This window comes from Trematomus bernacchii, unplaced genomic scaffold, assembly GCF_902827165.1.
Source record: "Trematomus bernacchii unplaced genomic scaffold, fTreBer1.1, whole genome shotgun sequence".
Taxonomy (NCBI): Eukaryota; Metazoa; Chordata; class Actinopteri; order Perciformes; family Nototheniidae; genus Trematomus; species Trematomus bernacchii.
This window is the reverse complement of record NW_022987821.1, coordinates 3,626,311-3,640,236: the sequence shown is the minus strand read 5'-3', so window position 1 is coordinate 3,640,236 and position 13,926 is coordinate 3,626,311. Positions and strand designations below refer to the sequence as shown.

Genomic DNA, 13,926 nt, shown 5'->3' with positions numbered 1-13,926 from the left:
AAAGAAGCTTAATGCCTTCACATGTATGTACCAAAAAGTCAAACTGAAAGGGACACAATATGACTATTACACAATGAGGAACACTCCATAGTGATATTTTAAGACCAAGTGTTTTCTGCACATGCAAGGACTTTTACTTCCTGCACTGCTTCTGGAGAGAATATTCAGCACAAAATAGGAACTATGTCAAATATCATAAAAAAAAGGCCAATCTGGTGCATGCAAGATGCTGATTATTAAATTGAAAATGGTTTCACAAGAAAATCGTAAATTAGCTGGTAAACAAAGATAAAGGTATGATTTTATGTGTGTATTAAATGTTTATTAGAATATACTAGGCTATTTAAATATGGTATGGACAATACACTTAAGCTTCAGCCTTTAAAAAAAACTTTAAATAAATGCCCTATTGTCATTTATACATTTTTGTGCAAACTTCACTAAAGCATAGAAACCAAAGAAACAAATTCATTATATATAATAAAACCTGCTTTTAAAACCTGTTTCATAACTTATGGCTATTATGATATATTTCAAAAGTATTATACAAATTTAGAATCTGATTATTTTAGTGTTAATGTCAATGTTTATGAGGAGAAATAACACAATAAGGGGTCGAATCATCTTTAGAAATAAGTTCCAGCTATGAAAAAATACATTTTAAACGAGTATTATTTTGCAGTATTTTTTACCATGTTTTGATTTTGTTTGTAGACAACAGCGCCATCCTGTGGACAGGGAGGCGAACTGCGCCTTACGTCATCATTCTGCGTCTGTCTCTCCAGCCACCGCAGCATGTGAAGAAACCATGGGTATCCAGTTTGATATTTAACTCCTGGTTACTTTAAATTCACATAACAGCGAGTATTTGTGAGTGAAAGTGTGGACTTTACCCGTTTAAGGACTTTTTAACCAGCTATCATAGAGAGGTAGCCTGAAGTCAGGTTAGTTTGAGTCTTTACTTTCCAGGTGTTTTGCTAGCTTTTAGCTCGCTAACAGCATGGATAACAACACGCAGGGAGATACTATTGATCTCTACGGAGATGAGGAAATTATTGAAGTCATCGACCTCAACGACATGGATCCTGAACCAGGTCAGTTAAAAATGGTAAACAACTGTAAAAGAATCACCTTTAGGCGACGTGTTCCTCTGACAACCAGTGACAAGTTGATTTTTCAACTGCTATTTGAAGATCAGTTCTATCTATTTGACTTCATCAATATTCTTTTAGCAGCTAATTCACTCCCACTTGCATTATCACATTTGTAACTATATTATTGTATAGGAAAACGATGCCACCATTGTTGTTATTAATACTATATTTGCTTAGCAGACTTTATTTTATTTTATTTATTTTTCAAATCACTGCTTGTTACTTTAATTTTTAAAATATATTTTATATTTTTTATTTTAAACAACTTTAATTTATTGTAATTACTTTTTAGTAGATTAATATATATGTATTTTCTCGTTTTCTATGTATGTTTGTAATACCTACTGTCATGTGAGTAAGGGTGTTAATGTCCATAGTTCTTACACTGCCATCTTATTGGTTTACAATGTCCGAAAATAATAATTTGGGTGAGGTGGTTCTGAATTTGTTTTGACGTTTTCCATCTTAACTTACTTTCTTTCTCTTACTTAGATGATTTGGCTGATGACTTGGAGGACATTGACTTTGAAGACGCCGGAAACGAAGGTGATGACGAAGGCTGGGAGACGGAGGACGAGATGGAGGCGGAGCAGGACGACAGCGAGCTCACCTTCTCCAAACACAAAGGTAGCGTCTTGCCTCGATTTGATTTATCATCAGGCATATTCTGTATGTTCAACTTCTAAAATGACTCTCCGCTGCCCTTCCTCTGTCCAGGCTCAGTGTTCTGCGTGAGTTTGGATCCTGCGACGAACAGCATGGCCGTCACAGGAGGAGAGGACGACAAGGCGTACGTCTGGAGGGTGAGCGACGGAGAAGTTCTGCTGGAGTGCACGGGTGAGAGTCTGAGGGCTGCGATCACAACTAATAGGATTGATAGCTACACTGAGAATAAATATATAAGACAAAGCTGCATCTGTTCATGCACTCTATATCATATTTAAACTATGTTATGTTTGTGTATTTCAGTAATTAAGTCATCGTTTCCCTTTGTTTCCACAGGTCACAAGGACTCTGTGACGTGCGCCGTGTTCAGCCACGACTCCTCCATGGTGGCTTCGGGGGACATGGGCGGTTTGATTAAAGTGTGGAACATAGAAACCAAAGAGGAGGTCTGGTCCTTCGAAGTGGCAGATCTGGAGGTACGAGCCTCAGTGTTTAGTTTGTGCATCTGTGAGCACTTGTGTTAGGTCTTTTTATTGGCCCTTGAGGAATTTATGGGGAGAGGGTGACCACATAGGAGGAAGGGAACGATCAGATCAGATATTCTCTCCTCCTTCAACTGCAGAGCAAGGCACAACCCAGGATAATTATAAGATCTGCTCATCAGCCACAAGTGAAATACTGTGTCTGCTCTGCTTCCCACTCAGTGGTTGGAGTGGCATCCCTGCGCCGCGGTGCTGCTGGCGGGAACAGACGACGGCAACATGTGGATGTGGAAGATCCCGTCAGGAGAGTGTAAAACCTTCCAGAGCGCTGCCAGCCAGGCCACCTGCGGGAAAGTGCTGCCCGACGGTGAGAGACGGGACTACAAGACGCTGAGGATATGTCTCGGTGTAAAAAAGCTAAATCATATCTTCTATTTTATTGCAGGTAAACGGGCGGTGGTGGGTTATGAGGACGGCACGGTACGTGTGTGGGATCTGAAGCAGGGAAATGCAGCTCACGTCATTAAAGGTGAGTCAAGCTTCTGGTACCTTTTTGTATTTCTGGCTTTTAGTTTTTCAAATATTTAAATATAAAACCAAGAAAATGTGTTGTTCTCCATATATCTGAGTGTCTGTGCTGCTGACTAAAACAGTTTTTCCCTTTTATAACAGGTCACGACGGCCACCGGGGGGCGCTCACCTGCCTGTCCTGCAACAAGGACGGCTCTCTGGTGCTGACGGGCTCGGTGGACGGATTCGCCAAGCTCATCAACACCGCCACAGGAAAGGTGGGTGCCAAAACAATACTGTTGTTTGTAGAACTACAACGCAGGGCAAACTCACACACTTTGTTTTTCCAATATGTGTGTGTGTGTGTGTAAAGGTGGTCGGACAGTACTCGCTGGACGTAGGCAAGGTCAAACCATCACAACATGACGGGGAACCAAACTCCATCGAATCTGTGGGATTCTGCAACATGTGAGTAGTGAAGAGTGTAAACCCCTGTAAAATCCTCCAGCAACCTGATGTTAGGAGACCTCACATTTTTAGAAAACAGCCTTAAAGATATGTATGTTAGGGTAGAGAAATAATGAATACATATAAAACCCTGTTTTGCCTGTACTAGTGTCTGACCTCTGGTGTGTTGCAGCCTGCCTCTGGTCGCCGTGGCGTATCTGGACGGGACTCTGGGCGTGTACGATCTCTCCTCTCAGGTCATGAGGCACCGCTGCCAACATGAGGTAACGCACAGCAGGAAGTTATTTAATTAGTAGACCATGCTATGGTAATAACACATGTTGGTTGATTATCTTCTTAACATACCCTACCTGCTCTAGTAAAACGGTTTCATTAGCTCCACTAACCAGAGTTTAAGGATTTTATGCTGAATTTCCTCCCTGTGGTCCTCCAGGCCGGCATCGTTCACCTGCAGTGGGAGGACTCTTCTTCTGTGGTGTCCACCTGCTGCTTAGACGGTGCGCTGCGCCTGTGGGACGCTCGAACCGGCAGCATCATGGCGGAGTATCACGGCCACAGCGCAGAGATCCTCAACTTCGCCATCAACAGGTGACGTCTCCTCTTAAGATGTCAATACACCGTTTTTAATCACTAAATTATGATTATTTACTCTTGTTTTTGTTTATTTCTCCTTCAGGGAAGGGACTTTCGCCGTCACTGCTTCTGGAGACAACCAGTCGAAAGTGTTCTGCCTCCAAAGACCCGATCGCTAAAGGGAGGAAGAAAAGAAGAAGAGAGGAAATATTTTAGGAGAAACAGCAAAGACATTTCATAATCAGACTTTTTCTTCCCTTCCCCTCGGGATTTTGAAGTGTTCTCAGCAATGATCTCAATGATCTGACCTGCTTCAGTAGGATTGTAACAACCAAAATATGTTTTCTTCAGTTTCCATCAGTTGTGCTTGATTGGAAAATATTTAAAATAAGTCTCACTGAGAGAGAAAAACGCTTTAAATCGGATTGGTCATTGTCTCTTTCTTAAGTATCCTCTTGTTCCACATTTTGAGAGACTAAACAGAGATTGAAGAGTGATACATTACAGTGTGCTTTCCCTTTGACACCCCTTTTATTGTATGCCTTAAATGACTTTACAGATAAAACATGAGACAGAAAAGAGGAATTTCCAATATAATTTCTTCCTTAATTGGAGTTTGTTTAATGTGTGTGGTCTTCCAGCTCTCACCATGACTCACCAAGTTTGGATGCAAGTGTAAATACAAAAATAATAAATAGTATCCTTTCTTCTGGGTATGTTAATTCTCTATATGACTATCACTGTTTCCTCCATCTTAAAAGAAACTGTTTATACTTGTGTCTGTTTCAGTCTCTGCACTGAGTTCAGACTAAAGTGGTCCCTTTATGGTGACATGAGAAAAAAATCTTATTTCAAGTGGGCTCTTTTCTTGTTTAGACTATAATTTGAATCAGTTTTAACTCAGACTGCGTTATCTGTTTTATCAGATATGAGTAACAGAAGTCAGGAGACAGGACTCCCTTGCTAGGCTCCATCAAATATACAATAGGTCTTAGATGTTGTAAAAACCCTTTCTAACAATTACACTTTCTATCACCAAGTAGATGTTGATCATGCAAAAAATACTCTACATCCATGACCTGTATTTCCCACAATCAGGAAATACATTAGCGGCTTCGCTGTATGCTTTAACACAGGCGAAGCAGCTGCTCACCAGTGTATATGTGTGACTAAGTGTTTGCTAACATATTTATCTCTGCTTGTTAAAGTACGAGAACATGTTCGAAGGAAATCTTACAACATTATGCACTTTAGCTCTGCAGTGACTCAGTGAAATGTGATTGGTTACCCTCTCCCTGATGAAGACCACAGATAGCAGAGAGGAAACGTGATTCAGTCAGGGTTCAAACTGCCCTCCTTCATACTTTATAAAAACTCTTTTTTCAAGGCCAAAACCTGCTCTGTTACTCTAACTCTATTGTTCTGTTGTTGTTCTCCTCTCAGCTATATGAGGAAAAACAACCGGGAATCCTGTGCACAAGTGCTTCTTCCTCGTACCTGGATCCTCCGCTCACGCATTGTATGTGTCTAAGGGTCCATGCATAACTCACCGGGACAGGCAGGCCGTAAAACACTTGCACGCACAAACATGTTTGTGTACTTCTTCAAGGCATTGTAAAAATAGTTGAGTATGGTGGCATATAGTTAGGAGATGATGCACAGAATCAAGTGTATTTCTGTAGTCATGACATGTTTTATTGTATGGACTAAACTCAGTGTTTAAGCAGCATTGTTGCATGCAGCTGGGCCAGGGGATAGAAACACCTGGTAGCATGATGTTTTCCTCATCTGTCACAGCCGTGTTTGGCCTCAAAGGTCACCGTGCTGACGAACACAAAGGCGAGGAATGGCCTTCAGGATTATCACATTTAGACTGACACGGCCACTGCCTGATCTATTAAAGCGCAGCTCATTGTCAGGGAGGTGGTGCGCTGAAAACAGATGCCAAACAAATTGGTTGTGCAGATAGAGACAGGTGCTGGTGCCAAGGTAAACATGTCTGGAGGAAGAGAAGGCCCGGAGACAAACCCATTAAAAACACATCTGTTTCACACTTTGCAGAGAGACGGAAACATTATGAAGAAGGGACTCAGTTAGGTGACATTGTAAAAAGTGTAATCATTTTAAATTGGTAAATCATTTATGTTTTATTTTAAAAAAATTGGGGTTTACAGCTCAGTTTCTCAATATGGAAAAATACTAAGTTGAAGGGTCAAATTGAAGTGTGAGGTTCAAAATAAAAAACGGTTAAAAGGAGCAAAAATGTTAAAGTGCGGAGGATAAATGGTCAAAGAAACGGAAATCCTAAAAAAAGAAAGAAAAAGTGTGCCACAATCAATGAAAAAAGTGTAAGCCAATATAGCTGGAGCCGTGTTTTAGCTTACGTTAGCTAGCTTGACAAACAATCTTTGAACTCCTTTGCCAGCTAGAGATTCTGTTGAGGACTTTAAATGAATCATATCACATTAAATATTTCCACTGTGAATAAAACATGAGATTAGATCATGTGCTGTTGAGTAGGACCCTGTGTTCCAGGAAAGCCTAAATGCTCCATCTTCTCCTTTGTAATGTGAAGATGTTGTGGTTTCACGTCCAGCTTGTCCTCCCTGCGTAGTGTCTTCCGGACGCTCCAGACCTCGGGAACGTATTTGTTTAAAAGCCATTATCTGACTGCAGCTCGTCCATCTCAACCAGCACCAGGTCTGCTCCAGACTATCAGTAAAGGAGTGTTTCGTGTTTGGCTCACAGAACAGGTCCCCACCGGCCCTCCATCTAAAGCTGTGTTTAAATATGAGATGTGTGTGACGGCTGTTATGAATTCAGACGTACACACTGTCGTAAGCAGTCTTTGTATATGTTAGGGTCTGGAGCAAATACATCGTAGCATTTGTTTTAACCAGAATGGTATGGCTGTTTTTGAAATGGGTTTGTAAAACTCAAAGCAGGTATAAAGAAAACTAGCTTGGCTCTTAATTGTGTCAAATAAAAGTGTATACATGTGTTTATGTATTTAGTTATAAGTCCAACTATCTAAATTTAAACAATTGGTGGAAAACAGTAGGCTAACGGGCCGTCTCCACAGCAGCGTTAAAAAATCTTGAAACGCTTCTGCCCATTCACTTTGAATGGGGTGACGTCACTTTCCCTCACTTTTCGCCGAAATGCATTGTGGGCAGGCGAGCGGAGATTCTCAGGATTTTCAAGATTCAAAGTTGAACAATGTTCAACTTTTGAAGCTGAGGTGGAAGCGGCAGCCAATCAAATCCCGTGTACGCAAATCTGGCAGTTCAAGCTCTAGCCAATCAAACGGCGTGTATGCTGGGAGAGACATACCGCAGGTCATTTCCTCATATTCCAAAAAATGGAGGAGAAATTAGCGGTAGCGAATCAATCACCCGGTGCTTTATGACCAGACCTACCGGGATATAAACCGGAGGAGCCAGGCATGGAGGGAGGTGGCAGAGACAGTGGTATGTTTTCGCCTGTTTTGGGGAGTTTATATCCAGTTTACTTCGGGCTTTTTGGCTTCGTATGTCGCGGGCGGGAGATTCATGTGATTGGTTGATCGCAAAAAAATCCCCAAGCCTCAGATACGCCCACCTCCAAGATTTTTTTAACGCTGCTGTGGAGACGGTCCGTAATTGTTTTCTAGCTAAGAGAGTTAGCGTTAGGTCCTCAGGGTCCTGAGGACCTGTGCACGCCAGCTGGCTCCTGTTCTCCAATATCTCTTCAACCTGAGCCTGCACCTAGAGACCATCCCGGTGCTGTGGAAGACATCCTGCGTTGTTCCGGTCCCTAAAAAGACAACTCCTTCTGGGCTCAATGACTATCGCCCTGTAGCACTCACATCTCATGTGATGAAGGTGCTTGAGAGACTGGTCTTGGCCCATCTCAGATCATTCCTTGACCCTCTGCAATTTGCCTACCAGCCTCACCTGGGGGTGGACGATGCCATTATTTACCTGCTGCAGCGTGCTCACTCATACCTGAATGGATCGGGTTGCACTGTGAGAATCACCTTTTTTGATTTCTCCAGTGCATTCAACACGATCCAGCCTCGGCTACTGAGTGACAAGCTGCAGGCTATGAGGGTAAACTCGTCCACCATCTCCTGGATTACCAACTACCTCACGGACAGACCACAGTACGTCCGGCTGGGCAGTGTGCTGTCTGATGTGGTGGTTGGTAGTATTGGAGCTCCACAGGGGACTGTGCTGTCTCCTTTCCTGTTCACCTTATACACCTCTGACTTTCTATACAACTCAGAGTCATGCCACCTGCAGAAGTTTTCGGATGACTCTGCAGTGGTAGGGTGTATAAGGGATGGACGGGAGGAGGAGTACAGAGCGCTGGTGGGTGATTTTGTTGAGTGGACTGGAAGAAATCATCTGCTTCTGAATGTGGCCAAGACCAGAGAGATGGTCATTGATTTCAGGAGGAAGAGGACATCTCCTCCTCTGCCCCTGTGCATTCTAGGAGAGGATGTGGCTGTTGTGGAGGTCTACAAGTACCTGGGAGTGCACTTAGACAATGGGCTGAACTGGAGGATCAACACTGACGCTGTGTACAAGAAGGGGATGAGCCGACTCTATTTTCTGAGGAAGCTGAGATCCTTCAACGTATGCAGCAAGATGCTGGAGATCTTCTATCAGTCTGTTGTGGCTAGTGCACTCTTCTTTGCTGCGGTCTGCTGGGGGGGCAGCATCAGAGCCGGTGACACCAGCAGGATCAATAAACTGATCAGGAAAGCTGGGTCAGTCATCGGCATCAAGCTGGACCCCTTTGAAGCTGTGGTGGAGAGGAGGACACTGAACAGGCTGTTGTCCATCATGGATAACCCCACCCATCCTCTCCACCTGCAGCTGGACAGTCAACGGAGCTCCTTCTCCAACAGACTGCTGCAGCTCCGCTGCCACAAGGACAGATACTGGAAAACATTCCTGCCCACTGCAATAACTCTGTACAATAAATCACCTCTGGCTGGAAGAGAACTCTCTGCTCCATAGTTTCTCTAGAAATAAAACCACGTTGTACATTTTACTCATACATAATCTGTTTCATATTTAATACTCCATATTCCATATATTTTGAATATATATATATATATATTTGTATATATATATATAATATCTGCATGTATATTTTCTATTTCGACATGTATATTTTATATTTTATATTTTATTTCTATTCTTGTATATTTTGTTTTATTGTAAAATGCCTTTTATGCTGCTGTAACAAAAACAATTTCCCAATTTGGGATCAATAAAGTACGATCTATCTATCTATCTATCTAACCCTAACCCTACATTTAGTTGACTTTTGTGTATAATAAAAATAATGTGGCCGGGTGGTGTGTTTAAATATTATTATTTATCTTAAATTAGAGATTTAAAAGGAGATAAAGGACCTACAACACCCCCAGGAAATAGACACAAGGCAATGTTGCAAGAAGTGGTGAACTTGGACAACAGTTTGTTGTAAAATGTTAAACACTGTCTTGGTCTGTAAACTAAATGTGTAACTAAGGAGAAAATGGATGTATTTCCCAACTTCTTATGTCCATCACTTCATTTTCTAACTGAGGTTTAAGTTGATCATAACTATCTTTTTATAAGCATCTGGGGGCCATTATGGAGGGTGTGAATTTAAACCTCATGTCAGGTCGATACCCAGGCATGTTCTTCAGGCTGCAGTGATAACAGTTCCCATCCTCCCTCCATTCAGAGATGCATTCATGGACAGTAGGGAACAAAGGCTGCAAGACAAAGTCAGTAGCTGAATGGTTAGTGGACACTGACCATCCCAACCTCAGCATGACCAGCTGCAGGAAACGAGAGATATACGCCTCCTCCTTCTCCTCCTTCAGTGTGCACTTCCCCTTTAAAGTATCTGAGAGACACTCTTGGCTCCTCACTCTGTCTCTCTGTGACTGTGTGGTCAGGCTGCTGTAGCTGAAAGGATCTTAAAGGATAAAGAAGACGCTCCTGGACTCCATGGTGGTGGTGATGCATCTCCTTCTTGTACATGTGATATGCAAGGGATTTTTCCAAGGATACATGACTGGACCTAAAAGGTAAAAGTCTTCCAAGGTTTGTTCCTTTTTGTTTTAAATGGTTCATATTTGCCTATCTGTTACTGGTGATAACAAATGTTGAAACGCGATCTTTGTATGGTGAAGCAACATTTTATCTCGTGAGAAAATGGTGCCTCACGTTCTCTAAAGGAAGTCTAATTTCACAACAAGATAAGATGAGTTAAATGATAAATCCCCACAAGAAGATCCAACAGAACATCAATTAAACCAAATAGTGAATAGCAGTTATGTTTTTAAACCTTTTAAAGACTTGTAGGTGAAAACTGTGACAGGACTTTGGTTCTATAAAACTCCCTTTTTTGAGCCAGCAGCCTAATGTGTACTGACATTTGAATAATCTTGCAATATTTATTTGTACCATCAAAATATGTAACTAGAGAGATTTTCACATAAACTGACTAGTTTCACTGACTTGTTAAGCGTTTGTAACTTTAGAGTCCCTGCTGATGAATTATTGAATGAAAGTGGCCTCACGTCCGTTTACACGTGCCCTTATCTCGGCTGTTTGTTCACTAAAGGGTTAATTGTGTTCAGTTGACAGGATATGATAGAAAGGAAGTGTATAGGCTAGTGCACGGTAACTGTTCTGACACAAGAAGCTCATAGCTCAGTATTTTATCTCAACTTAATAAAGGAGTACTTTAAGGAACCAAAAGTGAAGGTAATTATTATACAAATGCATATTTTCTGTTGCATTTTAGAAGTTTTCTTTTAAACTGTAGATAGGAATATCTCTCTTTATTTACCAATGCATTTCCGCCCTGCAAGGTTGATGGGAGTGGAACCAGTCTGCAGATTTCTCACATGATGGACAGCAACGACTCCCATGCTCTGCTCTCTGGAGAGCACCTAATCTACGCCATCACTATACCCCTGTCCACCTCCATCATCTTGGCCAACCTCGTCATCATCATGGGCATCGCCTGGAACCGTCAGCTCCACAACACGCCCAACTACTTCTTCCTCAGCCTGCTGGTGGCAGATCTGTGCACGGGGGTGGCGCTGCCTTTCATACCGTTAATGGGTCTGAACCGAGAGTTGAGTTTCAGCTCCTGCCTAGTGGCTCACATTTTCCCAAACTTCCTCTTCCTGGCGTTCCTTTTTAATCTGGTGATGGTCCACTATGAGCGCTACATCTGCATTGTCGACCCCCTGCATTACAACAACCTGTGGATGCACCGCAGCTTCCCTCTGGCGTTGCTTGTGGTTTGGACGCCTCCACTTCTGTACGCATCTCTACCTGCTTTTGGGTGGAATAACTGGACAGGGCCTGATTGGAACGGCTGTTGTGCAAGTACAACTCTACTTTCAAACTGTTCAGAAAACAGAACAACGTGCTGCTCGTACAGGCGCGTATTCCCCAACGCTTTTATCTACTTGGAGGTGTATGGACTGGTCTTACCTGCTATTCTCACCATCGCTGGCATGACTGGCCGTGTTTTGTGGATCACCCGAGGCCAGCTGAAGGACATATGTCGCCTCCATCGCTCAGTAGAGAGGGGAAGTCAGGCCTCGGACCAAGAGCAGAGGCTTAACCTGCGTTACACTCGCTGCGTGGTGGCGGTGTCTCTGACCTTTCTGGCATGCTGGGTACCCTACCTCATCTACATGCACGTCTGCATAGGGTTCTTGATCAGCGATACAAGGGGGAACTCCACCACTCACATCGTGCTGTCGTGCGCCGGGATTGGAAGCATGGCGGTGGTGCCGCTGGTGCTCGGCCTAGTCAACAGGCAGTACACAGAACCTGCATATAAACTTGTCCAGAAACTCAGAGACAGGTGGAGGACGCAGGGGTCCGAGGAAGTGGCGGTCTGAGAAGAAACTGATGAATATTTAAAGTCTGTGTCCAATATTGTGTATTTGTATACATATCCTATATATATGCTAAGGTCCCGCTACTGACACGATAGCAGTCATTTAGTGCGCATATGTATAATTAAACCCATGATATCAAAATCTCACTCCAGCCAGGTACCCAAAGTTGGCAACCCTGAGACTATATTCTTATTTCTCCTCGTCCTGCCTGTGCTGGTTATCAGTTTAGATTTTTTCCAAGTTTCAACCACCTGCCAGCAATGTTTACTCCACTCGTGTTTATCTATATACTGGTATGCAAGATGAAGAGGGGAAAGGGATGCATCCAATCAATCTAAAAGAGGAACTTTCTGCAAGAACATGCAGCAAAGAAAGGTGTAAACCATGTGTGCATGTTACAGTTGCAAATTCGTTTCTGCTATATTTAGATAAACTGTTACAGGAAAGTTAAATACCTTTAAAAGCTGCTTTTAAATACTGTTTGATGAGCTGAAACTGTAGGCCTATTTGTTGTAAAAATCCATGCAAGGGAAATTAGATTTTTATTTGAGACTTGATTAAACATGCAATACATGCTTTTTGTTTCCCTAATTAAAGTCTGGTTTAAAATGTGTACATACGGTAGGCCTACAGTATGTGGGTGGAAATAGACGAGCTGAAGCAGACTTTAATCAAATTATAAAGCACACAATCTGAAGTGCTACGGGACATTAGGAGAGATGGGATATCATGAAGAGGTCAGGGCACACAGACTGTATGTCTTTTGTATGTCCTGCTTTGCTTAAACTATGTTCCAGTAGGCTTTCCACATTGGAATAGCAGTGTTTCCCCTAGGTTTACTGCCTTGGCAGGGTGCTGCTCGGTGACATTTTTTTTTTTAATTTGAATTTAATAACAGTAACAAAGTATTTGTACATTAAAAAGTAATAAAGTACAGTGTTACACTGTACTGTATTACTTTTATTCAAATTGTATTCCCTTCTTATCATGTAGCCTACACTTCTTCCTTTCATTGATACATTTAAATCACCTGACTACAGCATATAACATACCTGCTGCAACCCTGTGCTGCTGCTGCTGCTTCTCTCTGCCTCATCCTCTATTGCTGGAGGCAGCTCCACCTCATCTGATCTCTGATATGAAAGCAATCGTGTTATGATCATATTGAGCTATTGGTGTGAGTCTAAAATTAAACAAGCAGTCTGCTTGTCATACATTGCTGACGATACATTTTAAGAGGCAATTTGTTGAGTCACTGGCTGCCGCTAAATGCCGGTAGCATCAAGCTAGCAAATCCTGCATTAGCCTCACATCAACAGGTGTAGACAGAACATCCAATTATCCTGAGCTAATTTACTGAATAAACCAACTCACATCTCCTGTCTTTTTTTTTTCACCCAACTCATTAGACTATTCTTCTGCTGGCGTTTCATTGTTGTTTTCTGTCAAATTCAATACTGTAGTTCAAAACCGCGGTACCTGCTCCATCTGTGAGCTATTTTTAGAATGCGCACGCTACGTTCGTTGTCGCGTTCGCGCGCGTCCACCTGGGCAGGTTGTGTGTGTCCTTCTCCGTGACGACTACCGTGACGGCTTGAGGTTAAAAAATAATAATAAACAAATAAAACGAGCCCCGCCCTTCAGAAACAGAGCGGAGGGAGAATGTGAATACGCAAAGCAGTGGACACTGAAACATGCACATACATTGGATAAATAACATAGGCGTTTAGTTTATTTAATAAAAGAGCACATGTTCAATGTGAAAAGTGACCGTAGATAGATTACTTCAGTTGCAATTTGGTGCTATATATATATTATTTTTTAATTTAGCAGCGCCCCGCATTGGTAGGGGAAACACTGGAATAGTGTGTACTCGTGTGTCAGGAAGACCGAGGAGAACAGGATGAGACTGTCCGGCTCTGTTTGACTGACGCTATCTGTATCAGGTGGAAAGCAACTGACAAACAAACACACTGTTCCCAAACTATGTCTGGATTCCTAACAGATAGGGTAGAACATTTTTCCGAGGGTGAAAATCACGTTAGCTAGCTTAGCCTGGAAAGGGATTTCAACTCTTTTCAATATGTATACTAAGCTAAGCTAACAAGCTCTTGGCTCCATGCAGCTACATATTTAGGCTACATGTGTGATATCAATCTTC

At 42.4% G+C, this 13,926-nt stretch overlaps 3 protein-coding genes across 6 annotated transcripts in view; 2 read left to right on the top strand and 1 right to left on the bottom strand.

The window, feature by feature from the left end:
* The window catches only part of LOC117499160 (amyloid beta A4 precursor protein-binding family B member 1-interacting protein-like), a 611,089-nt gene that overhangs the window by 528,157 nt on the left and 69,006 nt on the right, over nt 1-13,926 (bottom strand). The gene's annotated exons all lie outside the window — the stretch shown is intronic.
* Nucleotides 756-4,580, top strand: aamp (angio-associated, migratory cell protein). The gene is made up of 11 exons (XM_034151457.1): nt 756-1,094; nt 1,647-1,781; nt 1,872-1,991; nt 2,157-2,296; nt 2,525-2,669; nt 2,748-2,831; nt 2,975-3,090; nt 3,186-3,280; nt 3,453-3,543; nt 3,714-3,868; nt 3,957-4,580. Exons 1-11 carry the CDS (start codon nt 1,001-1,003, stop codon nt 4,030-4,032), a joined length of 1,251 nt encoding a protein of 416 aa, XP_034007348.1. The 5' UTR covers nt 756-1,000; the 3' UTR covers nt 4,033-4,580.
* gpbar1 (G protein-coupled bile acid receptor 1) lies at nt 9,767-13,233 on the top strand. 3 transcript variants are annotated; one of them, XM_034151471.1, is made up of 2 exons: nt 9,767-9,926; nt 10,716-13,233. In XM_034151471.1, exon 2 carries the CDS (start codon nt 10,752-10,754, stop codon nt 11,763-11,765), a length of 1,014 nt encoding a protein of 337 aa, XP_034007362.1. In that variant the 5' UTR covers nt 9,767-9,926; nt 10,716-10,751; the 3' UTR covers nt 11,766-13,233. The 3 variants fall into 3 exon arrangements, with proteins under 3 accessions (XP_034007362.1, XP_034007363.1, XP_034007364.1); XM_034151472.1 differs by having other exon boundaries at nt 9,767-9,942; XM_034151473.1 differs by lacking the exon at nt 9,767-9,926 and adding an exon at nt 10,540-10,608.

Excerpts from the sequence above, each read along its gene's own strand:
- aamp (XM_034151457.1), top strand. The coding sequence starts at position 1,001 with ATGGATAACAACACGCAGGGAGATACTATTGATCTCTACGGAGATGAG. Across the intron at positions 1,095-1,646 it reads CGACATGGATCCTGAACCAG|ATGATTTGGCTGATGACTTG; the intron begins GTCAGTTAAAAA and ends TCTCTTACTTAG. Across the intron at positions 2,297-2,524 it reads TCGAAGTGGCAGATCTGGAG|TGGTTGGAGTGGCATCCCTG; the intron begins GTACGAGCCTCA and ends CTTCCCACTCAG.
- gpbar1 (XM_034151471.1), top strand. The coding sequence starts at position 10,752 with ATGATGGACAGCAACGACTCCCATGCTCTGCTCTCTGGAGAGCACCTA.